At 36.6% G+C, this 27,525-nt stretch overlaps 1 protein-coding gene across 6 annotated transcripts in view; it reads right to left on the bottom strand.

Moving 5' to 3' along the window:
• Positions 1-27,281, bottom strand: part of G2E3 (G2/M-phase specific E3 ubiquitin protein ligase) — a 68,949-nt gene extending 41,668 nt beyond the window's left edge. For 4 of the 6 annotated variants that reach the window (XR_006704911.1, XR_006704912.1, XM_045450592.1 and 1 more), the window contains exons 1-3: positions 27,263-27,281; positions 27,009-27,133; positions 3,639-3,679 (exon numbers count right to left, since the gene is read on the bottom strand). Coding sequence is in view for 4 of the 6 variants with exons in the window: in XM_045450592.1 (XP_045306548.1) it covers positions 3,639-3,675 (37 nt within the window). In the remaining 2 variants the exon portion in view is untranslated. Of the gene's footprint in view, positions 1-3,638; positions 3,680-10,455; positions 10,646-27,008; positions 27,134-27,262 lie in introns of those variants that run through there. The other 2 variants (XM_045450594.1, XM_045450593.1) reach the window with 2 other exon arrangements.
• Between the last annotated feature and the right edge of the window lie 244 nt (positions 27,282-27,525).

Below are 27,525 nucleotides of genomic sequence, written 5' to 3'. Positions count from 1 at the left end.
ATAGCCACATGCAAGGTAATACAACTGAACCCCTACCTGACACCACATACAAAAATTAAATCAAAACAGATCAAAGACCTAAATGTCAGCACCAAAACTAAACTCTGAGAAGAAAATATAGGGTAAATCTTTATAACCTTGGATTGGCAGTGGTTTCTTAGGAATCACATGATACCAAAAGCAAAAGTAAAAAAGAAAAAATAGATAAATTGGACTTCACCTAAGTTTTAAACTTTTGTGCATCAAAGAACACTCAAGAGAGTGGAAAGACCATCTACAGAATAGGGGAATATATTTGGAAACATATACCTGCTAAGGGTCTAGTGTCCAGAATGCATCATAAGAAATTCTTATAACTCAACAACAAAAATACAACCGATTTAAAAATGGAGCAAATGATTTGAATAAACATTTTCCAAAGAAGATACATAGCCAGTAAGCACATTAAAAGATGTTTAATATCATCTGTCATCAGGGAAATGCAAATCAAAGCCACAATGAGATACCACTTCACGTCTACTAGGATGGCTACAACCAAAATGTCCAAAAATAACAAATGTTGGCAAGGATCTGGAAAAATAGGAACCCTCATACGCTGCTGGTGGAAATGTAAAATGGTACAGCCACTTAGGAAAAATAATATTTTTTGTTGCTTAAAATTTTAAACATAGTTACTATATGACACAACAATTCCACTCCTGGGTATATATGCCAAAGAACTGAAAATGGATGTTCAAACTAAATACTTGAATACTAAGATTTATAGCAGCACTATTCTCAAGAGCTAAAAAAGGAAAACAAACCAAATGTGCATCAATGAATGGATGAATGAATAAATTAATACATTACATCCGTACCACGGAATATTATTCAGCTATAAAAAGGAATGATGCTCTAATACATACTACAACCTGGATAAGCCTAGAAACATCATGCTAAATAAAAGAAGCCAAGCACAAGAGGTCACATACTATATGACCCCATTAATATAATAGATTACATTATCCAGAATAGGTAAATCCACAGACAGCCCAAAAAGCAGATTGGTGGTTTCCAGGGGCTAAGGAGAGGGAAATGAAAAGTAACTGCCTAACAGGTACAGTCTCCTTTGGGGATGATGAAAATGTTCTGGAACTAGATAGTGGTGATGGTTGTACAACACTGTGAATGTACTAAATGCCACCAAACTGTATACTTTAAAATAGTTACATGTACTTTGTGTTATATGTATTTTACCATAACAATAATAATTTCATAAAGGCAAACTGTAGAGTCAAGGAGATCTGAGTTAAATTTCAGCACCACACTCCTGCTGTGTAATCTTGGACAAGTCACATAAACACTTTATGGCTCTGTTTCTTCATCTTAAAAATGAGGACAAGAGTACTTACCTCAAACTATGCCTTAATAAGGATTAAATGAGATGGCATACCGTAATATAATTAAAAGGGTGTGGCAGCTAGATAGAGCTGAATAAACATTAGTATTATAATTATCAAACTTTTCTACCTTATATTTACTTGTAAAGAAAATTTCTAATAACATACTAATAAAACTATGAGAAAATCTTACCAGCTGAAGAGAAAAGACTCTGAGAATCTCAAGGTAGATTCATAAGATGAAAGGAGCTTGAATCTCTTAAGTGATTGCATGGAGCAGAAACCCCCTATCTGCTCCAATTCCCCTAACCAATTCACACTGGACTGCAACTTAACCAAATAATAAACTTTTGTTGTGTTAAACCACTAAGACTTCAGCATTTACCTATTACAGCAGCCAGTCTTATTTACCTTTAGTTAATACATGTAATCAAGAATGGATGTTATGCATTGAAACGGTACAACATCTGGGGCGCCTGGGTGGCTCAGTCGGTTAAGTATCTTCAGATAAAGTCATGATCTCACGGTTTGTGAGTTTAAGCCCCGTGTCGGGCTCTATACTAATAGCACAGAGCCTAGAGCCTGCTTCGGATTCTGTGACTCCATCTCTCTCTGCCCCTCCCCTACTAACACTGTCTCCCTCTCTCTCCCTCAAAAATAAACATTAAAAAAAAAAGAAAAGAAAAAGAAATGGTACTACATTTAACAGTGTACTCACAAAATAGATTCCAGGACTGGAAAAAAAATATCATGAGCTAATATTTAATATTATGAAATATCCCCCCCTATATCTGCCCTCCGTCACTAAAGGTTAGCCATAATTGAAAGCCCTTTCTGCAATCTTTCAAAATATGTCAACTCCCCTTCTGTCCCCATACAGAGTAACTGACCACATCAACTCCAGCAAATTGCCATTTATTTACAGGACATCTTACACCAGCAGCTCTCATCTGCTCTCATCTTAAATTCTTTCATCCCCAGTGCCTGTAATTTTAGCTGTAACTGTGCATGCAGCTATCAAGAGGAAGAGAAATACAAGGAATTAGCTAAGACTACAGAATGGGAGTCCTCATGATGAGCACTGGATAGAGCTGCATATGCTATGATGCCATGAACCTGCAGCTTTCCATTTGTCCCCCTTCCTACCTTCACCCATTAGATGGAAACACTGGATGTAGAACACACTAGTTTTCAGGCATCCATTTTTATATGTAAATTGTTTTCGTTTGTATTTGTACTTTGTTGTCTTTTACTTTTAATATTTAAAATGCAGTAACAGTGTTCTTTCTGACTTCACTATGTTAAGATCACCTTATAACTATAGCAAATGATACTAGCTGTATTAAAATAATGAAATAAACACATTCAGATAAGTAAAAAACTGAGTCAATCTGAGGAAAAATATTAAGTAATAACAGTAAAGGCAGTATTTGCAGTTAACAAATACATGAAGGTAGTCCATGAATTACGAAGTTTCTGAACAATTAACATAGTTGGCAGAAGTCTGTAGGTAAAAGCAGAAAAGCAAAGTACAGGGAGGAGTAAGAGCACAAATTTCTTTATCAACCATGAAGGTGGAGTTAACAGACACTCTTTATTAGTGATGGTCAAGACAGAGTTTTAAGTACAATACTTTTAATTTGAGAGAACATCAAAAATTAAATCTTACAAAGGGTAAATGAGTGGAGTAATGGCAGAAGAGCATAACTTAAATTTCTCATTTTCCATGGTAGCAAATCAATATATTACTGTTTAAATTAACAAATGAAGAACAAGTAAAAGCAAAGGTATGCATCTATTTGAGACTGTTACGAGCACCTACAGATACGTCTTCCTTTTCATGTTAGGTTTTGTGTATTGTTTAAAATGGTCTTACCCGCATTTTTCCTTTTCTAAGAAAAAATCATACAAAAAAGATGAAAAAAATTGTGTTTATTAAATAATGCTGTTTTATTCAGATAAAACGCATACCTGATAAATACATAAAGAGAATATGAATAAAATTTGACAAACTGTTATCTTACAGTGGATTTTTCTTGAAATGAATACACACGATATTATTATTTTAGTATATGGATGTATGAACAAAGCATGGACCAAGGAACTCATTCCTATTTTGAGTCAGCCCTCTATAAAGTTTTAATATAATAAAAAGGCAAGAGTAGAATATCTTAATATTATATTTGTTTATATTATATATAAACAATATTATATATTTCAAATAATTATATCTGAAAATGTTTTAAATATTTTACTTACCAAGATTCTGTGAAGCATCGGGTTTATTTTCATTCATTTTACTAGGAAAAATAAGTACATACTATAAGCCATCTTAATTTCTAAAGTTTCAAATTACCCACTTTAATAAAATTTAGTCACTCCATGATTACAAATAAGTTGCATTATCATTTCTTTCTCTAGAATTTAATTTCTTTACCTTTCATACATCTAAACCCAATAGTTTTAACAAGTATGGCAAAGTTTGGGAACATTATTAAAGTTGGAGGAAATGTTTTTTTAGTTGTCAAAAACATTAAGATGACTACTGGCTTTTGGTGGAAAGAGGTGAGGATTGCAGGATATCCTGTAATGTACCAAAAAGACCTACATAACAGTACAGACTTTCAAATTTCCAGCTGGAGCTCTGAACAGGTAAAAAACAAAAAAAAAACAAACAAAAAGCAAAAAACTAAAAAAACCCCAAAACTATTATAATTACATTAACCTAGAACTGAAGCCTATTTGACACATAAATACAGTCTTTTTTTCCTTGCTATTTTAGAATAAAATGAATTATTTCCAAACTAGAACTCCTATTAAATCAAGAAAATTTGTATTTTATTTTTGTTTATAACTTTACCAAGAATTTGTTCATTGTGTAGGGAAAAAAAAGTCACACCATCAATAGCAGTGCCATTCACATTTAAGTAGCCTACAAACCTTTATCAGACTACATCCTGTGACTTGCATTTGCAGGGATTCTATACAGAGCTTTAAGCATCTGACTGCCATATCACTTCTTCTAGTACAACATTCAACCACGTACATACTGAAAGACACTGTTCTGTCTCTGTCTCCTCACTCCTTACTAGTTAACAAAGTTACTTATATTCATTACTGAAATATACCTTCTCTAACTTTTCTCTAGTTCCAAAAGATCAAATAGAGGAAGGACATTATCTTATTTTCTTTAACGTTTATTCATTTTTTTTTTTTTTGAGAAATGGAGAGAGACAGAGCATGAGTGGGGAGGGGCAGACAGAGAGAGAGGGAGACACAGAATCTGAAGCAGGCTCCAGGCTCCTAGCTGTCAGCACAGAGCCTGACACAGGGCATGAACCCATAAACTGAGATCATGACCTGAGTTGAAGTTGGATGCTTAACCGACTGAGCCACCCAGGCGCCCGAGGAAGGACATTATCTTAACATCAAAATTTCACTTTACCAAAAATATATAAATAGCCTACTTAAAATGTTATGAGATTCAAGTAGATAATGTATGTGTAGGCTCTTGGAATTTAAGTAGAAAAGAATTAACTTAAAATGCTACTCAGTAAATGTAATCTCACTTTACAATTTTCAAACCAATGCTCACAGAGGTTAAATAGTTGTCCAAGGTCACAGAGCTCGTAAGTGGGAATAGACTAACCCATAACTGAGTGACTATGCCACTTCACATGAAAATAATAAAAGGACACAATAAATAACAGAATATTAAATATCAAAGGAAGGACAAAAATACCCACAAAGATGGCTATCAAATTCCATCAATGCTTTTTTACAATTTAGCACTTCGATTTCATACTGATTGTAAGAACTGATTTCTTATATAAAAAGTCACTTTTGTGTTTTTATAAAAAGTCATAGGCCAAATCTTTTACATTATTTTGTCTTCAAGCCTTCATTATTTCCTGGTTCTTCCTTACAAAACCATCTGTGCTATCAATTTGGTATTTCTTAAAAGAATCTATAAAACAAAAGAGCCCCACATTGAGCAAGCTTTGCCAATTAAGTAGGTCCAGCCTACCTTTCCCATCTCCTCTCCACACCATTAATGCAATGTTAAAGGAGTATTTTAGTGTTTTTCAGGCTTTTTCTTTTTTAGAGGCACAGATCATACTCTATACGCATATGACAATACTTTTTTTTAAATTATTTTTTTAATGTTTATTTATTTTTGACAAAGAGAAAGACAGAGCATGAGCAAGGGAGGGGCAGAAAGAGAGGGAGACACAGGATCCAAAGCAGGCTCCAGATTCTGAGCTGTCAGCACCTAGCCAGATACGGGGCTTGAACTCATGAGCCGTGAGATCATGACCTAAGCCAAAGTCGGACGCTTAACTGACTGAACCACCCAGGCACCCCAACACTTCTTTTTATTGTTTATTTATTTTGTGAGAGAGGAACATGGGGTAGGGGTAGAAAGAGAGGGGGAGAGAGAATCCCAAGAAGGCTCCGAGCTGGCAGCATAGAGCCCGATGCAGGTCTCAATCCTATGAACTGTAAGATCATGACCTGAGCAGAAACCAAGAGTCAGACCCTTAACTGACTGAGCCACCCAGGTGTCCCAATGCTTTTGATGTTTATACATGTTCATGCAATGACTGCAGACTGCCCCAGTGGCCAAAACTGAAAGAGGACCATAACCTAATTTTAAAACATGTTAAAAGGTGCATGGGGGTAGGGGTTCATCTTAAAACTAATGAAATACAATAGGAAGATAAAATGCCTCTTTTATTAGGACTTCTTTATAATTCAACCTCTGATGATGAATTCTGTTTATCATAAATCCATTCATACATAAGAATCTATTGCAGAAAAGTCCATAAACACATAACAGTTCAGTTAGAATAAACATAAAAATTTTAATTTATAAATGATGTTTAGTCAGTATCCAGCACCACAGGTTTACATTTGAGAGTCACTCTCTACAGTTTATAATTCCTTACCCTCTACCCTCTGTGGGTAAACTGAATCTATTTTTTACTTTTAGATTTATTGTAATTCAGAATAATGACTGAGGTCCACAATACAGACACCTATAATAAAGATATTTTAAATTCTCTCAATGACCTTAATGCAAATATTAATCACATATTACTCTGTATTATGTTTACTTCAATTTTTTTTTTAATTCTTCAGCTATACTGGCAAATGCCCTGAGGGTAAAATTCCCACAACATTCAGCACAGTGCTAATAAATATTTGAAAGCAACTGATACATATTTGATACTGATATGATGGGCAAGGTTCTAGACTAAGCTTTCTAAGTGGCTACATCTTCTCCTCCTTTTCCCTTTCCCACTACAAAGACCCAGAGCATCTCTTGATGGACAGTGTGATGGAAGTTCTACCTAGATCTTTATAACACACTTAAAGATAACTATGTTACCTTTAAAAAAAAAAAAAGGTATCTGAACTTTTTGGTTAATTACTAGTCTCAGAACTCGGCACTAAACAAGAATTTTCTCACACTTACAAATAAATATAAGAATTAAAAGTGAACATCAGTATCACAAGACATAAAAAAGTATCATAGAAGTATGTACAGAACCATGCTGAAAAGCCTCCAACAGTGATTGGCTATAAACTGATCTTAAGAAAGATCTCCTGGAATTCCTGGGTAGCTCAGTCTGTTAAGCATCCAGCTCTGATTTTGGCTCAGGTCATGATCTGTGTTGGGCTCTGTGCTGGGCGTGGACCTTGGTTAAGATTCTATCTCTCCCTCTTCCTTTGCCCCTCCCCTGCTCACACATGTGGTACACACTCTCCTCAATCTCCCAAAATAAATAAACATTTTTTAAAATGCTATCAGGGTGGCTGGGTAGTCACCCAGACCACTTGGGTGGCTTAGTCAGTTAAGCATCTGACTTCAGCTCAGATCATGATCTCATAGTTCATGGGTTTGAGCCCCATTGCTGGGCTCTGTGCTGACAGCTCAGAGCCTGGGGCCTGGTTCAGATTCTGTCTCTCCCTTTCTCTCTGCCCCTCCCTTTCTCTCTGCCCCTCCCCTGCTCACACTCTCTCTCTTTCTCAAAAATAAACATTAAAAAATGTTTTTAATGCTACCAAAACATGTATAGTAAAAACTTTTCCCTACATATGCCAATATCTAATAAGCACTTTATGTAGTTTTTTAAAGTGTAGTAATATATACTATTCCATGGGTGCCAGGGTGGCTCAGTCAGCTGGGCATCCAACTTCAGCTCAGGTCATGATTTCGTAACTCATGGGTTTGAGCCTGGCATCAGGCTCTCTGCTGTCAGCGTGGAGCCTGCTTCGGTTCCTGTCTCCCTCTTTCTCTTACCTTCCCCAGCTTGTGCTTTCTGTCTCAAAAATGAGTAAGAAGATAAAAAAAATTTAATACACACACACTATTCCATACAGACCTATGGAACAAAACTAAAAAGCCCAGAAATAGATATTTTTCCAGTCATTCAATTTTCAACAAAGGTAACAAAGCAATCAATGGCGAAAAGTCTTTTCAAAAAATGGTGCTGGAAAAACTAAATATCCATATGGAAAATAAATGAACAAATGAAAGTTGATCCATACTTCGCACCACAGAAATATTAATTTCAAGTAGATCATAGAACTAACTTTACAAGCTACAACCAAAAAAATTTAACAAAAAAAGTAGTAATTATGGAGTGCTTGGTGGCTCAGTTGGTTAAGCATCTGACTCTTGATCTTGGCTCAGGTCATGATCTCATGGTTCATAAGTTCGAGCCCCACATCAGGCTCTGTGCTGACAGTGCGAAGCCTGCTTGGGATTCTCTTCACCCCCTCTCTCTCTGCCCTCCCCTGCTCTCTTTCCCTGTCTCTTAAAATAAATAAGTAAACGTTTAAGAAAAGAAACAAATTATGCTTCATCAAAATTAAAAGCTTTCACTCATCAAAAGATACAATTAAGAAAGTAAATATGCATGCCACAGATGAGGAGGAAGTATTTGTAAAAGTTGTGTCTGACAAAGACTTACACGTAGAATACATAAAGAACTACAACTCAACAAATATAAAGAAAATAATCCAATTTGAAAAAATGGGCAAAAGACATAAATGGACACTTCCTGAAGGAAGATATATGAATGGTCAATAAACATGAAAAGATGTTCAACATCATTTGTAATTAGGTTAATAAAGATTAAAAACAGGGTGCCTGGCTGGCTCAGTCTGTAAAGCATGCAACTTTTTTTTTTTTTAATTTTTTTTTTTTTCAACGTTTATTTATTTTTGGGACAGAGAGAGACAGAGCATGAACGGGGGAGGGGCAGAGAGAGAGGGAGACACAGAATCGGAAACAGGCTCCAGGCTCTGAGCCATCAGCCCAGAGCCCGACGCGGGGCTCGAACTCACGGACCGCGAGATCGTGACCTGGCTGAAGTCGGACGCTTAACCGACTGCGCCACCCAGGCGCCCCATGCAACTCTTGATCTCAGGGTTGTAGAGCATGCAACTCTTGATCTCAGGGTTGTAAGAGCCCCACATTGGATGTAGATATTACCTAAAAACAAAATCCTAAAAAAAATTTAAAACCACTATGACAGACCACTTCATACCCATAATAATGGCTAAGATTAGAAAGACTATCAACACCAAACACTGGAAAGGATATAAATCAACTCAGAAATTCACATAAATTGTTGGTGGAAATGTACAAAGGAACTTTTCATTCTGAAAAGTTTTTGCACTTTCTTAAACATATACCCAGACACTAGCCTTTGATGCAGGAATTTCACATCTATTTATCTATCCAAGAGAAATAAAAACATATATAGACAGAAACCTTATGCACGAATGTTCATAGCAGCCTTCTTCCTGCTCCAAAGCTGGAAACCCACCTGTCCATTACTAAGAAAATGGATAAACAAATTGCAGTTTGTTGATGAAATGCAATACTACATAGCAATAAAAAGGTAAGAAGTGTTGCAAGATGCAACAAAACAGATGAAACTTACAGATATTGTGCTGAGTGAAAGAAACTACATACCATTCATACCTACATTATTCCATTCATATGAAGCTCTGAGCTGACAAAATTAATCCACCATGAAAAATACCAGAACAGTGCTTGTCTCTCAGACAGGGAAACGACTAGAAAAGGACATAAGAAAACTTTCGCAAAGAGGATCTAAGTAAATAACTGATACAGAGAAAAAAATCTCAATTGCCAACAAAGGTACCAAACACAACTTTCCTCCTTTCTCTTAATTTTGTAGTTTTCAAGGAAACAACACCGTAAGTCCACTGTGCAGTCCAGATCTGATGCTGACTCCTTTACATACAGCTTGGCTGTGGCTTTGCTTTAACACTATCAGAACACTACTTTATTTAAATGTCACCTAGATGCCACTCTTCTTCAAAATCCTTTAATAAATCTGTTTTACCCTACAGTGAGAAGTCAATGGTTCCTCTGATCTTCAATCTCTCTCACTACAATGAGTTAATAAACCCTAACTGTATCACACTACAGTTTTATGCCTGGAGGTTTTAGGCTGATTTTTAGGTTTTAGGAGAAAAATTAACAAGGCAAATGTCACAAAAAAAACAACTGCTGAATCTGAAAAAAGGCTGTTTTTCAGGAATTCTGTATATATTCCTGTAACTTTTCTGTAAGTTTAAAATTGTATCAAAATTAAAAGCTACCCCCGAATTGGATGTTCTAAAGACAGCACTTATTTCATACTTTTGACCAGTTGACATTAGCCTTCTTTCTAATCCCCAGTACCTGAAATTAAAATTTTTGCTGATTCCTGATTGATGACTGCTTTATTTCAAACAGTCTCCAAAACAAAACTTCGGGGGGGGGGGGGGGGGGAAGGGGGAGGACTATTCACATATTTTTGATTGATATTATCATTTGTTTTCCTTCCAGTGCATGAACTTTGAGACTTCCTAAATGGGAGGAGGAAAACAATGATATGTAAATATGTCTCAATAACAGCCCAAGTCTTAACAAACTTAGTCTTCAAAATAATATCAAACAATTCTCTCCTTCCTTGAGACATCAACAATTTAATGAAGAGTTCCAAGAAACCACTGTCAAGAAGTATTCTGAGTCTCTTCTACTGCTTACCTCTACTTGGCCAGTCAGGGATATTCACATTTTGATACTCCTCCCTTCAAAAGTTACAGCCTGATTTCCCTCCCTTTCCTTTACTGTGGCCATACTTAGTAACTTGCTTCTACCAAGACGCCTGGAAGAAATGGCAATGTATGACTATTAGGTCATATTAGGTCATATTATGACTACTAGGTCATAAAAGGCATTGTGACTCACCCCTTATTCTCTATCATGGATCACCTGTGCTGGAGGAAGCTAGCTGCCAAGTCATAAGGACTTGAAGATGCTCCTTACAAAAGGCCCACTTGGCAAGGAAATAAGGCATTTATCCACAGCCATGCTGAGTGAGCCATTTTAGAAGCAAATTCTCCAGGGGCGCCCGGGTGGCTCAGTTGGTTAAGCATCCGACTTCGGCTCAGGTCATGATCTCGCCTCTGGTTCATGAGTTCGAGCCCCGTGGCAGGCTCTGTGCTGAAGGCTCAGAGCCTGGAGCCTGCTTCGGATTCTGTGACTACCTCTCTCTCTGCCCCTCTCCTGCTCATGGTCTGTCTCTGTCTCTCAATAATAAATAAAGATTTAAAAAAAAAAATTAAAAAAAAAAAGAAGCAAATTCTCCAGCCTCAATTAAGTCTTCATATGACTGAAGACTAGCTAACAATCTGAGAGCAACGTCACAGGAAACCCTAAGTTAGAACCACACAGCTAAGCTGCTCTCAAATTTCTGACCCACAGAAACTGTCAGATAAGGTTTGCTGTCCTAAGTCACCATGTTTTGAGGTGATTTATTGTATAGTAATAGGTAATTAATAGAATAAAGTAAGCCAAATTCCCTCTTAATTCCAGGTGGATAACTATTCTAAAAGTTTTTTGGTAAGATTTTTAAGATTTTCAAAATAGAAGATCGTGTCATCTTGCAAATAGGCAATTTTACTATTTACTTTCCAATTTGGATGTCTTTTATTTCTTTCCCTTGCCTAACTGCTTGGGCTAGGAATTCCAGCTATGTTACATAGGAATGGTGATAATGGGCACCTTTGTTTTATTCCTGATCCCAGAGGAAAAGCTCTCAACTTTTCACCACAGAGTATGGTGTTAGCTGTGGGCTTGTTATGTTTGACCTTTTATGTTGAGGTATGTTCCTTCTGTACCCAATTTGTTGGGAATTTTTATCGTAAAAGGATGCTGAATTTTCCTAAATGCTTTTTCTACATCTATTGGTATGACCATTTGATGTTTACTTCTCATTCTATTAATTTGATGTGTCACACTGATTGATTTTCATAGATAGAACCATCTTTGTATCTGGGAATGTATTCCACTTGATCGTGATGTAGAATCATTTTTTTAAATTAATGTACAGTTGACATACAGTATTGCATTAGTTTCACATGTACAGCATAGTGATTCAACATTCACATTACAAAATGCTCATCACAATAAGTCTAGTTAGCATCTCTCACCATACAAAGTTGTTACAATATTAAGTATATTCCCTATGCTGTACTTCTCATCCCGACTTATTTATTTGACAGTTCTAAGTTTGTATCTCAATCCTCTTCACCTATTTTGCCCATTCCCTCCCACACCCCTTCTGCTCTAGCTACCATCAGCTTGTTCTTTGTATTTATGAGTCTGTTTCTGGTTTTTTAGTTTTATTTGTTTTGTTTTTTGGAATTCTACACATAAGTGAAATCATATGGTATTTGTCTTTCTCAGTCTTAGTTCACTTAGCATGATACCCTCTATATCCATCTATGTTGTCACAAATAGCAAGATTTCATTATTTTTTATGGTTAAGCATTCCAATGTGTATATAAACACACAATATCTTCTCTACCTATTGATTTGTAGAGAGAAAGTTAGGTTGCTTTCACATCTTTTAAATAATGCAATAAACAGAGATGCAGATATCTTTTTGAATCACGTGTTTTCATTTTCTTCGGATAAGTATCCAGATGTGGAATTACTAAATCATGTGGTAGTATGATCCTTTTAATGTGCTACTGACTTTGGTTTGATAGTATCTTTCGGAGAATTTTTTCATCTACACTCATCAGGAATATTGACCTGTAGTTCTTTTCTTGTAGTGTCCTGATCTGGCTTTGGTGTCAGGGTAATGTTGGCCTTATAAAACAAGCTTGGGAGTTGAACACATACTTTAGCAGAAATATAAGGCCAACAAACACATCAAAGAAGAAAAGCTGGAAAAAAACACAAAAATGTGGAGATTAAGCAACACATCTTAAACAAGCAAAAGACAGGAAATCACAAGGGAATTAGAAAAGATATAAACGAAAACAAAATACGCTAAAACCTAAAGCATATAGCAAAAAGTAATAAGTGGAAAATTTACAACTATAAATACAGACATTAAAAATTTAAAGACCTCAAAATAGTATCATAACTTTATACCTGAAGGGCCTAAAAAAGAACAGCAAACTGAAATGGAAGATAAAAGGAAGTAATTCAAAAAGATTAAATATAAAAAATAGAAAAACAGAATAAAATTACAAGTTGCTTCTTCATAACAAACCTTTAGTCAGACTTACCAAGGTGTGGGGGGAAAGACTCAAATTACTAAAATCAGAAACAAAAAGGAGACATGCCACAGATCTTACAGAAATAAAAAGGATTATGTGAACTGTATGCCAACCATTTAGATAATTAACTAGGTTAAACAAATTATATAATCTTACAAATCAGACTCAAGCAGAAATAGAAAATTTCACAGACCTATATCAAGAGATTGAAATCAGTAACTAAGACTCTTCCAACAAAGTCCAAGCCTATAACTTCACTGGTGAATTCTATCAAATATTTAAAGAAAATCTGGCAAAGCTTCTCAAAACCATCCAAAAAAAAAAAAAAAAAAAAAAAAAGAGGGAACACTCTCTAATTCAATCTATGAAGCCAGGATTACCTTGATACCAATGCTAAACACATTACTACTCAACAAAAAGCTAGCACACTGAATCCTTGTTAAGAGAATTATATACCACGACAAAGTGGGATTTATCCCAGTAATGCAAGGGTAGTTCAACATAGGGAAAATTAATGTAATACACCACATTAACAAAATAAGAGAAAAAGGTCACATGATCATCTTGACTGATGTAGGAAAAGCATTTAACAAAACTCACTCATTTTTCATGATAAAAACTCTCATCAATCTAGGAATAGAAAACTTCCTCAGCATGAAAAGGCATCTGTGGAAAACCTACAGCCAATATCATATTCAATGGTGAAAGACTGAAAGCTTTTCACAAAGGATCTGGAGCAGAACGATGCCACTCTCACCACTTCTATTCAAAACTGTACTGGACATTCCAACCAGAATAATTTGGTAAGAAAAGAAATAAAAGGCATCCACATTAAAGCAAGAGGTAGCTCTATTTGCAGAAGACATAATCTTACATGCAGATATCACAATGAATTCACAAAAAAACGTTATCTAATTCTGCAATGTTGCAGGATGCAAATGAACATGTAAAAATCAGTTGTATTTCTATACAATAGCAAAGAACAATTCATAAAGGAAATAAGAAATGAATTCCCTTTATAATAGCATCAAAAAGAACCAACTACTCAGAAATAAATGTAACCAATGAGTGCAAGCTCTGTGCACTAGAAGTCACTAAGCATTGCTAAAAGAAATTAAAGAGTCCAAATAGAGGACAAGACACTGTGTTCATGTTTGTAAGATTTAATATTGTTAACATGGCAATGCTCTCCAAAGCAATCTATCTACAGTTTTGATGCGACCCCTATTAAAATCCGATATTCTTGTTTGTAGAAATGGAAAACCTGATCCTAATCATTTGAATTGCAAGGGACCCTGAATAGTCAAAACCAAAAAAGAAAAGGTGAACGATTCATACTTTCCAATTTGGAAACTTACCACAAAGCTGTAGTAATTGAAACAGGGTAATACTGGCATAAGGATAAACATATAGATTAAATCGAAGAGTCCAGAAATAAAGTCACACATCTATGATCAATTAATTTTTAACAAGTGTGCCATGACTATTCAATAGGGAAAGAACAATCTGTTCAACAAATAATTCTGGGACAACTCGGTAGCCACATGCAAAGCAATGAAGTTGGCTCCCTAACTTGCACTATATACAAAAATTAATTCAGGGGTGCCTGGGTGGCTCAGTCAATTAAGCATCCAACCTTAGCTCGGGTCATGGTCTCACGGCTCCTGAGTTTGAGCCCTGCGTAGGGCTCTGTGCTGATGGCTCAGAGCCTGGAGCCTGCTTCGGATTCTGTGTCTCCCTTTGTCTCTGCCCCTTATCTGTTCATTCTCTGTGTGTCTCTCTCTCTCAAAAAGAAATAAATATTAAAAAAAAAATTAAAAACAAAAAAACAAAACTCAAAGTGGATAAAAGACTTAATACGAAAGAGCAAAAACTATAAAAATCTTAAAGGATAATTAATGACCTTGGATTTGGCAATGGTTTCTTACACAGGGCACCAAAACCACAAGCCAATAAAAAAAAAGAAAAAGAAACAAATCAACAAAAATTAATTTGGACTACACAATCAAGAGAAAAAGACAATCTTCAAAATGGGGGAAAATATTTGGAAATCATATACCTGATAAAGAGCAAGTATCCAGAATATATAAGAAACTCTTAGAACTCAACAACAAAAGCAACAAAATTTAAAAACAGGCCAAGCGGTCTGAACGGACATTTCTCCAAAGAAAATATTTAAATGGTCAACAAGCACATGAACAGATGCTCATCATTAGTCATTAGAATATTCAAATTAAAACAACAATGAGATACCACTTAATGTCCACTTAAATGATTACAATTAAAAAAACAAGAATACAGAGAAATTGGAAACTTCATGTGGGGCTAATGGGAATGCAAACTGGAACAGCTACTGTGGAAAGAAGTTTGGCAGTTGCTCGACAAATCACATGTAGAACTACCATATCACCCAACAATTACACTAAGGACTTATCCAAAAGAATTGATAACATTTTCAAACAAAAACTTGTACTGGTTCGTGTACTTGAATATGTTCATAACAGTACTATTCACAATAGCTAAAAAATAGAAATGACTCATTTGTCCATTAAAATGATGTTATACAAAATGTGGTCCATCCATAGTATAGAATATTTAGCTCTAAAAAAGAAAGAAGCATTGATATATGCTACAACCTGGATGAACCTTAGAACCAAGCTAAGTGAAAGAGGCTAGACACAAAAGGTCACATAATATATAATCCCATTTATATGAAATATCCAGAATAGGTAAATCCATAGAGACAGAAAGCAAATTTGTTGTTTCCATGAACTGGGGGAATAGAATATACAGAATTACTGCCTAATGGCTATCAGTTTCCCCTTACGGGTGATAAAAATGTTTTGAAACTAGATGGAGGTAATGGTGATGGTTGTACAACACTGTGAATGTACTAAATGTCAATGAATGGTTAAAACGGCTAATTTTATAAAACTGAATTTTATTTCAATTAAAAGCTAAATGTGCAACCTATCATTTGCTGCATTATACACAAATATCCACAGTAGCTAAAAAATTTTCTTAGTTTTATAGTCAAAACCTGTAACCTAATTGTCCACCAACAGACAATGGATGAGATAAATTGTGGTACGTTCATATAATGAAGTACATTTATTAAAACGAAACTGCATACCACCTCACACCAGTCAGAATGACTAAAATCAACACCTCAGGCAACAACAGATGTTGGTGAGAATACGAAGAAAGAAGAAACTTTTTGCACTGCTAGTGGGAATGCAAACTGGTGCAACCACTCTGGAAAACAGCATGGAGGTTCCTCAAAAGTTAAAAATAGAACTACCCTATGATCCAGCAACTGCACTGCTAGGTATTTATCCAAGGGATACAGACGTGCTGTTTTCAAGGGGCGCACACACCCCAATGTTTATAGCAGCGCTACTGACAATAGCCAAAGTATGGAAAAAGCCCAAATGTCCATTGACAGATGAATGGATAAAGAAGATGTAGTATATATATACACAATGGAGTATTACTTGGCAATCAGAAAGAATGAAATCTTGCCATTCGCAACAATGTGGGTGGGACTAGAGGGTATTATGCTAAGTGAAATTAGAGAAAGACAAGTATCATATGACTTCACTCACATGTGGAATTTAAGATACAAAACAGATGAACATAGGGAAGGGGAGCAAAAATAATATAAAAACAGAGAGGGGGACAAAACATAAGAGACTCTTAAATACAGAGAATGAACAGATTGTTGGAAGGGTTGGGGGGAGATGGGCTAAATGGGCAAGGGGCATTAAGGAAGACACTTGTTGAGATGAGCACTGGGTGTTATGTGTTGGAGATGAATCACTGGAATCTACTCTTGAAATCATTATTGCACTATATACTAACTTGGATGTAAATTAAATAATAATAATAAACAAAGAAATAAAATGGGTGAATTTTATTCTATACAAATTCTATTACCAGAAAGATATATAGTTAATACCTTCATTAAAAAATATATTTGCTTGAATTAAAAAGAAAAGCAGCACGTAAGCAGCTTGTAAGTCCCCACCCCATCCTAACAAGAGCTGAAAAAACTGAAAAATCAACATTTTTTGGATCAGTAAGAGGGAGGGACACCAGACAAAACCACTGCCCTCAAGAATGGAGACATGTGTGGGGCGCCTGGGTGGCGCAGTCGGTTAAGCGTCCGACTTCAGCCAGGTCACGATCTCGTGGTCCGTGAGTTCGAGCCCCGCGTCGGGCTCTGGGCTGATGGCTCAGAGCCTGGAGCCTGTTTCCGATTCTGTGTCTCCCTCTCTCTCTGCCCCTCCCCCGTTCATGCTCTGTCTCTCTCTGTCCCAAAAATAAATAAACGTTGAAAAAATTAACAAAAAAAAAAAAAAAAAAAAGAATGGAGACATGTGGGTACAGGGAGTCACAGCTTAGTTTAGCAGAGATTTACCAGCTGAAACCACTGTGGGATCAGTGCTGGGGTAAGAAAATCTGAACTGTAGCTAACTAATGGCTAGAGCTCAACGTGCACAATTTTCAGAGTTAAAAACTTCGGGGGGGGCAATTATGGGGACTTCTCACAATATTGTGGAGATTTACCACCAGGAACTCAACCAAGATATCGACCAGGATCCCACAGTAAATATAAGAGAAAAATCTTGTCATTCTGGCAGGAAGAGGGGAAGAGGTACCATTTTGAAATAGGCCAAAGCATTCAGTTCTTCTTAATTAAGGCCTGCCCTCAGGCGAAACTAGTTAACCAGAGCCTAACCCGCTAGGATATTATCAGAGCATAACTGACCCGGGGGAAGGGAAATACCTGACTCCAGCCTACTCTAGCCATCCTGTCCAATATAAGGGAGAAGCTGAGAAATATGTGGGAGAAGCTGAGAAATACTTCTAAGCTTACAGACCAGGGACGTAAGCTCGTCAAACAACTAAGACCTAATCATAGGACTACTGAACACTTCCCCTTCACCCACACTTCACCACCACATTACTAATGGCCTATTTATAGCAACTACTTTTACCTAGTACATCATGTATGAGTATCGAGAAAAAATTACAAATCATTGTGGCAAAGGCATAATCTGAAAAGACAGAGCAAGCATCTGAACCAGACATGGCAGGAATGTTGTAATTATCAGATTTGGAATTTGAAACAACTATGATTAATATGTGAAGGGTTCTAATAGATAAAGTACACAGTATACAAGAACAGATGGCAATGTAAGAAGGGAGGTGGAAATCCTAACAAAGAACCAAAAGAAATGCTAGGGATCAAAAACATTTTAACAGAAATAAAGTATTCCTTTGATTGATTTTCCTCCTGGCTGAGGAAAGAATCTCTGAGTTTGAAGATACCTCAACAGAAACTTTGAAAACTGAACAAAGAGGATAAACACTGGGGAAAAAAAAAAAAAAATCCAAGGACTGTGGTACAAATACAGAAGGTATAACATACACATTCTGGGAATATCAAATGAGAGGAAGGAATAGAAGAACTATTTTAAATGATTTAATGACAGGGGTGTCTGGCTGGTTCAGAGCATGACACTTTTGATCTTGGGGTCATGGGTGCAAATCCCACAATGAACATAAAGCTTATTTAATTTAAAAAAATGTTTTAAAAATTTAATGACAAATCACACTGTCAAACATAAAACCACAGATCCGCTAAGTTCAGAGAACACCAAGCAGAATAAATGCCAAAATACCTATACCTAGGTATATCAAACTACAGAAAATCAAAGCTAAAGAAAAAACCCTGAAAAAGGGAGTGGGGGGAGAGGGTTGGGGAACAACCTACCTATAGAAGAACAAAGGAAGGAATCGCATTTCATGTCTCCTCAGAAACCACGTAGGCAAGAAGAGACAGCAGTGAAATACTTAAAGTGATAAGGAAAAAGAAATTCCAATCTAGAATTCTGTATACTGCAAAATTATCCTCCAAACCTGTTCAAAAGTGAACAAGTAAAGATCTTCTCAAACACAAACTGAGAGAATTTCTTGTCAGTAAATCTGCCTTACAAGAAATGTTAAAACAAGTTCTTAGAAGAAAATATCCAGAAATTCGGATCTACATAAAGAAGACCATTAAATAATAAAAACTTTTATTTTTCTTATTCTTAATGATCTAACAGACAACAGTATGTTCAAAATAACAATAGCAACAACATATACAATTACTGTATGAGTTATAAATATATAATGCAACTTCTAGGGCAACCACTAAAAAAATTTTTCTTGTTTAGGGGCACCTGGATGGCTCATTCAGTTAAGCATCTGACTCTCGATTTTGGCTCAGGTCATGATCTCACGGCTGGTCATCGGATTCTGCTGACAGGACAGAGCCTGCTTGGGATTCTCTCTCTCCCTCTCTCTCTCCCTCCCTGACTGGTGAGAGTGCATGCATGCTCTCACTCTATCTCAAAATAAATGAACATTAAAAAAAAAAAAAAAAAAAAAAAAAAAACCACAATAACCTTTAAAAAAAGTTAATAAAAAAAGTTAAAAAAAAAAAGGAAATATAGCTGATATCCTAAGTGAGGAGAAAAAAATAAAAATCATATAAAATGCTCAATTAAAACCACAAAAGGCAGAAAAAGAATGGAGACAAAACAGGAAAAAAGAACAAGGGCCACAAATAGAAAACAATAACAAATATGATAGACGTTAATCATGTTGACATGATGACATTATATCAATAATCATGTTGAATGTCAATGGTCTAATTGTACCAATTTAAAAGACTGAATGTTACTATACTAAAATTTAAATTAAAAAAAAAAAAAAGATTTGTCATGGTGGATTGAAAAATAAGACCCAAAAATGTTTTCTACAAAAAAAATCCACTTTAAATATAAATTAAACATAAATGGATGAAGAAAAACATACCATGCTAATACTAATTAGAAGAAAGCAGGAGTAGCTATATTAATTTTACACAGAGTGGACTTTAAAGTAAGGAAATTATAAGGGATAAATACAGCACTAAATAATGATAAAGGGGTCAACTTTCTAAGAAGACGTAACAATACTTACCACGTACACACCTAACAGTGTCAAACTATGTGAGGCAAACTATGAATGGCAAAAACTAACACACTTGCAAAGACAAACAGGTGAAACTTGAAAACCTCTCTATTAGAAATGGACAGATCCAGTAGGCAGAAAATCAGTAAGGAACTTGATTTGATAATTGAACTCAACATCATCATCAAACAACTAGATATAATGAAATACTTTATCCAAGAACCGCAGAAAGCAGATTGTTCTCAAGCTTACATAGAATAGTCACCAAGACCATAAACATATACTAGGGCATAAAATAGTCCTTAACAAACTTAAAATCAAAATGATACAAGGTCTGTTCTCAGGCCACAATGGAATTAAACTAGAAATCACTAACAAAAAGATAGTGGGAAATCCCAAAATATGTGGAGATTACACAACACATTTTTAAATTTTTTTTTAATGTTCATTTATTTATTTTTAAAAAATTTTTTTAACGTTTATTTATTTTTGAGACAGAGAGAGACAGAGCATGAATGGGGGAGGGTCAGAGAGAGAGAGACACAGAATCCGAAACAGGCTCCAGGCTCTGAGCTGTCAGCACAGAGCCCGACGCAGGGCTCAAACTCACGGACCGTGAGATCATGACCTGAGCTGAAGTCGGCCGCTTAACCGACTGAGCCACCCAGGCGCCCCTAATTTTATTTATTTTTGACAGAGAGAGAGAGAGACAGAGCACGAGCAGGGGAGGAGCAGAGAGAGAAGGAGACACAGAATCCAAAGCAGGCTCCAGGCTCTGAGCTGTCAGCAAAGAACCCGACGCGGCTGCAACCCACAGACCGTGAGATCATGACCTGAGCTGAAGTCGGACGCTCAGCCGACTGCACCACCCAGGCACCCCTACACAACATTTTTAAATTACCTAAGGGTCAAAGAAGAAATCTCATGAGAAAATACAAAATATTATGAACTAAATGAAAATGAAAACATAATTCATCAAAATTTGACAGGTACTGTGAAAGGCTTAGAGGGAAATTTGTAGCACTAAATGAATATATTAGAAAAGATCTGGGGTGCCTGGGTGGCTCAGTTGTTTGGGCATCCGACTTCAGCTCAGGTCACGATCTCACGGTCTCTGAGTTCAGGCCCCAAGTCAGGCTTTGTGCTGACAGCTCAGAGCCTGGAGCCTGCTTCGGAATTCTGTCTCCCTCTCTCTCTGCCCCTCCCCTGCTCATGCTCTGTCTCTCTCTCTCTCTCTCTCAAAAACAAATAAACTTAAAAAAAAAATTTTTTTTTTTAAGAAAAGATCTAAAATCAATCATCTAAGTTTCTGCCCTAGGAAACTATAAAAACAGTAAATAAATCCAAATTAAACAAGAAAAAAGTAGTAAGAATTAGAGCAGAAATCAAAATTGAAAATAAGATCAATAGAGAAAAATCAATAAAACCAAAGCTGGTTCTTTGGAAAGATCAATAAAGTCAGTAACCTTCCAGCCAGGACAAAAAAAAAAAAAAAAAGAGAAAGGACACAAATTACTAATATCAGAAATTAAAGAAGAGATACCATTACAGATTCTATGGACAGTAAAAATATAACAAAGGAATACCATGAACTCATGTCCACAAATTTGATAATCTAGATGAAAAGGGCCAATTCCTTCAAAGACACATTTTGCCAAAATTCACACAAGGAGAAATAAACTCGACTGCATCAGAAAAGCTGACTCAGTAATTAATAACCATCCAAAACAGAAAGCACCAAGCCCAGATGGGTTTCCTGGTGAATCCTACCATACACTTAAGGAAGAAACTATACCAATTCTCTACAACTTCCTTCAGAAGATTAAAGCAGAAGGAATGCTTCCTAGCTTACTGTGTTATGCCATCATTACCCTCATCATACCAACACCAAGGACGTGACCAGAGAACTACAGACCAGCATCTCTCACAGATACCAAAATCTTCAACCAAATATTAGCAAATCAAATCTGTTTGTTTGTTTATGTATTTATTTTAGAGAAAGATGGAGAGAGTGCAACCCGGGGAGAGAGGCAGAGGGAAGGAGAGAATCTTAAGCAGGTTCCATGCTCAGCAACGGAGCCTGATGCTAGGCTCCCATAACTCTGGGATCATGACCTGAGCCAAGTGAAGAATTGGTTGCTCAATTGACTGAGCCACTCAGGGGCCCCAAATCTAACAACGTATTTAAAAAATTATATACCACAACTAAGTAGGATTTACCTCAGTTATGAAAGGATGCTCCCTGATATTTACCCAAAAGAGGTCAAAACTTGTGTCCACACCAAAATGTTCATATGTATGTTTACAGCATCTTTATTTACCATTGCCAAACCTTGGAAGCAACTAAGATGTCCTTCAGTAAGTGAATGGATAGGTATATTATGGATCATCCAGACAATGGAATATTATTCAGTGATAAATATTATTCAGTGATTCAAGCCATGAAAAGACACGGAGAAAACTTAAATGCATATTACAAAGTGAAAGAAACCAATCTGAAAAGGCTACATACTGTATGATTCTAATTATACGACATTCTGGAAAAGGCAGAACTCTGAAGACAGTAAAAAGATCAGTGGTTGGGAAAACGCAGAGGAGCATATCTTTAGAACAGTGAAAATACTCTATATGATACCATAATGATGGATACCTGTCATTATACATTTGCCCAAATCCAAACAATGCACAAAATCAAGAATGAACTGTAACTTCAACTATGAATTTTGAGTGCTTATCACGTGTCAGTGTAGGTTCAACAATTTTCACAAATGTACCATTGTAGTGGGATACGTAGATAATGGGAAAGGCTATGCATGGGGTGGGAGAGAAGGGATACACAGGAAATCAATATTATCTTTCCCTCAGTTTTACTATGAACCTAAAGCTGCTCTAAAAAAATACAGTCTTAACAAAAAAAAGGAAAAGGAATAAAGTTATACGTTTATACTGACTTTTACAACTAGTCTCTGGAAGACAGGTTCCTCTCCCCCACTGTTCATTGGTTCCATATGCAACATTTTTCATAGTCACAATTCCACTGTGATCTCAGCAATATAAAGACCTTTTTGGCTTGGCTCTAATAGTTTTTGCCATCCCAACTCCAAAATTCAAGAAGAAATATGAGTGGTCTAGCCTGCATCGGATATTCAGCTCTGATTCAAATACCTGGTACTACTTTGGCTGGAGAAGGTGTTGTGGAATGGGAGTCTATATTAGGATCATAAGCTTCTTACACCAAACCCTACCCAATGGTCTTTAGAATAATGTCCTTATATTATGGGGCAGCTTTTAAAAGAAAAGGTAATGGGCAAAGAGGTCAAATAACAGCTATTCACACTCAAAAGGAAAGGCAAATTTTGCTGTTTTTTTAACTCCCCAATATTTTCTTAATTTAGAATTAATGTAGAAATGAATATTCATGTATGTACAAGTGGTACTACATCTCTATTATAATTATCTAATTACACTTAACATATATTATTCTTATACTAATAAAAAAATTCCACCAGGAGGAAGTTAAATGCAAAAAGTTTTTTTTTTAAGTAACTGAATCTTTTGGTGCCTGGGGGAAAATAATAAAATGACTAGAAGGATTAAGTGAGAAAATATATACAAAGCATGTGAAGTTCCATGAATGTCAGCAAATACTGCTTTTAATTTTTTCCCACTTGAAATGTCTTCTGAGCCTACAATTTCTATACTTACTTTTCCATACTTGTGAAATATACAAACCATATGGTATCACTAAAATCTCTACTAAACTACCCAGAATTACATACTATCACCTCAGAAAACATTTAAAAACTTCTTCAGCAATGACGTGACACAATGTATTAAATTGTTAAAATAATAAGAACTCATTGAACATAACACAGTTTCAGAGTACAAGGACACTCACTGTTCCGAACCAAGAAACTGCAGATATAAAGACAAAGAGGATAAGATCTCTCAGTCTAGTGCTATGTTTACAACTAAATTGCACTGAGGAAGAAGCACGCTGCCTGGGCAAGTCCACCAAATTATTTGAAACCCATCGGGTAAAATCTTAGAGGAACATAAAAAGTTCATGTTAAGTACACATAAAAACAATAAAGAACAGATCTGGGCAATGGTAGTAGTATGACTAGAACATCACAGGTTGGAAAAGAGTGGTAGAATATTACTAAATTGATGCTTGTAAACAGAGATTGGAACCAGATTGACAAGGGCTTTGTAAAAAAAGAAAGAAAGAAAGAAAGAAAGAAAGAAAGAAAGAAAGAAAGAAAGAGCTGAGAATTATATTTGGTAGACAAAGCATTATCAGAGATTTTTAAGAAGCAATATTTGGAAGGATAGACTGCAGAGAAAGGCAGGAAGCATTGTTTAAAACAATAATAATAATAATAATAATAATAATAATAATAATAATGGAGCACCTGGATGGCTCAGTCGGTTAAGTGTCCGACTTCGGCTCAGGTCAGGATCTCATGATCTCATGGTCCTTGGGTTTGAACCCTACACCGGGATCTGTGCTGACAGCTCAGAAACTGGAGTCTGCTTCAGATTCTATGTCAGCCTCTCTTCCTCTGCCCCTCCCCTGCTCACACTCTGTCTCTCTCTCTCTCTCTCTCTCTCTCAAAAATAAATAAAACATTAAAAAATTTAAAGTAATAATAATGATAATATTTTTAAAGAGGCATAATCTAACCAAATCTAGATTCTGAACCTGGTCAAATATTTTGGTAGTTGTGTGAGAACTGAACTCCTCTCAGCCTCTAGTTTTATCTGAAAATAGTACATACTGTGGGGTTCCATCGTGTAATGGTTAGCACTCTGGACTCTGAAAATAGTACATACTGCAGTGTTATCTGTGAAGATTGAGATAATGTGTGTAATGTGGTCTGTACATGCTTAGTAATTCAATAGGAGATACATATATCATTTACTATGTGCCACACACTATTCTAAGATTTTTGTATGTGTTGAGTCATTTGACTCTCACAATAATCCTACAAGGAAGGTATTGTTATTATCCCCATTATACAGTTCAGGGATTTGAAGCACAGAGAGGTAATACAGCTTGTTTGGGTCATACAACTACAAAATGGTACAGATGGAATTCAAACTGAGGCAATCTGACTCCAGTTCCATGCCCTTAACCAGTATAATGCCTCGATAGAAGAGATCAAGTCAGTGCTCTTAAAACCCTTGTCAAATGTTCTAACCTTCCAATTAAATTTACAGATTCCTCAACACCATCCTCCAGACTTACTGGATCACCAATCTATGAGATTTGAAGTGTAGGAATCAGAATGTAAGCCCTTCAAGGTAATGTGTACACAATAAAATTTGAAATTCACAATGGTTTAGGTAGAGAGAGCAAAAACTCAGTAAAAAAAAAAAAAAAAAAAAAAAAAAAAGTCCAGGTAAGGACAAGTAACAGATTAAAATGTAGAGATAGGGAGCCTGGGTGGCTCAGTCAGTTAAGCCTCTGACTCCAGCTCAAGTCAAGATCTCACAATTCAGGGTTTTAGCCTTGCGTCCCGCTCTGTGCTGACAGCTCCCAGCCTGGAGCTACTTCCGATTCTGTGTCTCCCCCTCTCTGTCTCTCCTCTCTTTGTTCGTTCTCTCTCTCTCTCTCTCTCTCTCTCTCTCTCACAAATAAATAAATAAATAAACATTAAAAAAAAAACTTTAAAAAATAAATAAAATGTAGAGACTAATTTTTTTTCAAATTACTATTTGCCCCTAGCTTCTATAAAATGAGAACAGCTGTCTGCAATTCTTAAAAGTAAAGCTCAAGTCTTTGCTGAAGTCTCACCCAAATGTTTAAATTTCAACAATCGTAACTACTCAACATTTGAATCTATTTTACCTGGTTAACAGTGAAACAAAAGTTCACTAGTAGGATGGGAAAGTAGGATTAGCCAGTAACAGATGAAAGAATACATTAAAAAAGATATTTATACATTTTTATGGTATGATACCATAAAAGAAACACAAAATATCACTTTAATGTTTAAAAGAAACACAAAATATCAGTTCCTATAAAGCAACATAAAATTAGTGTGACAGTCTTCAATAATATAAAATTTCTCTACATTTAAACTCATTTATATTTTAGACGTAGGGTACACATTCAAACTATTCCAGAAGGCATGGCTTTGCTATGGGGTTAAATAGTTTGATATGTGAGGTAGTTCATCACTAATAATAAAACAGCAAAAACAAAACAAAACCAAACAAAGAAAGCCCAATGCTGGAAACATTAGTAGAGCGTTTCCATTATGACTCCACAATAACCCAGTTGGCCAATGAATGAAGGAGGTGAAAAGGTAGTTCTGGGGAGCTAACTAAACCTTAACCCTATTGTTAGCAAACTAAGACCTTTGTAAATTATCACTGTTACCGTCGTCAGTTTAAATCAGCAAGAGTCTCGAATTTTTGCGGTTCACGAAAAATGTCACTCGTGAAAGAAAAATATCCGGGTTTTAAATACAAAGGATACTCAGATTTCAATTTAAATCCCCACCGGGCATTTCAAAGGCTGTCACTTCCCTGCAGTCCAAAGTCATAAAGACTACTCCGAATATCCCTCTTAGGAGAAACGCAGAGCCACGTAGAGCATCTCATTCTAAACCTGCCCCTAACCTTCCATCTTTAATAAAGGAAGATTCTTTTACCTGTGGTAACGCTTTCGCAATTAGATTTAACTACTGTTACAGCTTCAGCATTCGAGTCCAATTGGCGTAAACACTAAACTGTATTTACCAGAAAGTCAGAGATTGAACAAGGCTTAATCTCAGGGACGGGGGGGCTCCGAATCCTCAATACTTAAGAGTTGGCTTGTGAGCGCTGGCCCGCGAGACGCTTCCCAGCACCTCGACTTCCCAAAGTCTCCACGCCCGGCCCTACCACCCGACACTCCCCAAGGCCCTCCGATTTCCGCTACACTGTCCCGCCTCTCGACCCCTGTCCCATCCGACGGTCCGAATTCTCTCCCTGGAATACTCAGTTTCTTCCCTTTCCCCATTCACTCACCAAGGCACGCTGGGCAAAAGTTCCAGAGCGGTCGTATCAGTTTTCCCTTCTTTCCCAGAGCCGCAAAGCTGACCTCGAGCAGCCCCATCCAACGGCCCACAGGATTCAAATTCGCCCACTTCCGCCTGCAATCCGGAAATAGAGTTAAGCTCCACCCCCACAAGGGGCGGGGCCCGCGGCAACGTGGGACGTTGCGGGGAGGGACGAGAAGACCCCGGCTCTTTTCTGGTGGCATGTTGGGTATGGTGTGCTACCTTCGCTTCACAGTCTTTTGTCTGACTCCTTACATATGTTCACAGAAAAGTCCGGACGCAGCATTGGTGTTCCTGCCCGGTGATTCTTGAGGGGATGCTCTTGTTTCCAAAATGGACAGAGACGCGTCCTTCAAGGACTGGAGAGAATAAAAGCACTAATGGAGCCCTGACGTTTTTACCCCTCCCATCGCCCTCCCGTAAGCAACAGCTGCAGCCCAAAGGAAAAAACAAACCCTACACAAACCTGCTTTCCCTGGCCCTCC

Source organism: Leopardus geoffroyi, chromosome B3, assembly GCF_018350155.1.
Source record: "Leopardus geoffroyi isolate Oge1 chromosome B3, O.geoffroyi_Oge1_pat1.0, whole genome shotgun sequence".
In the NCBI taxonomy this organism is placed as follows: domain Eukaryota; kingdom Metazoa; phylum Chordata; class Mammalia; order Carnivora; family Felidae; genus Leopardus; species Leopardus geoffroyi.
This window is presented reverse-complemented; position numbering and strand designations above follow the sequence as displayed.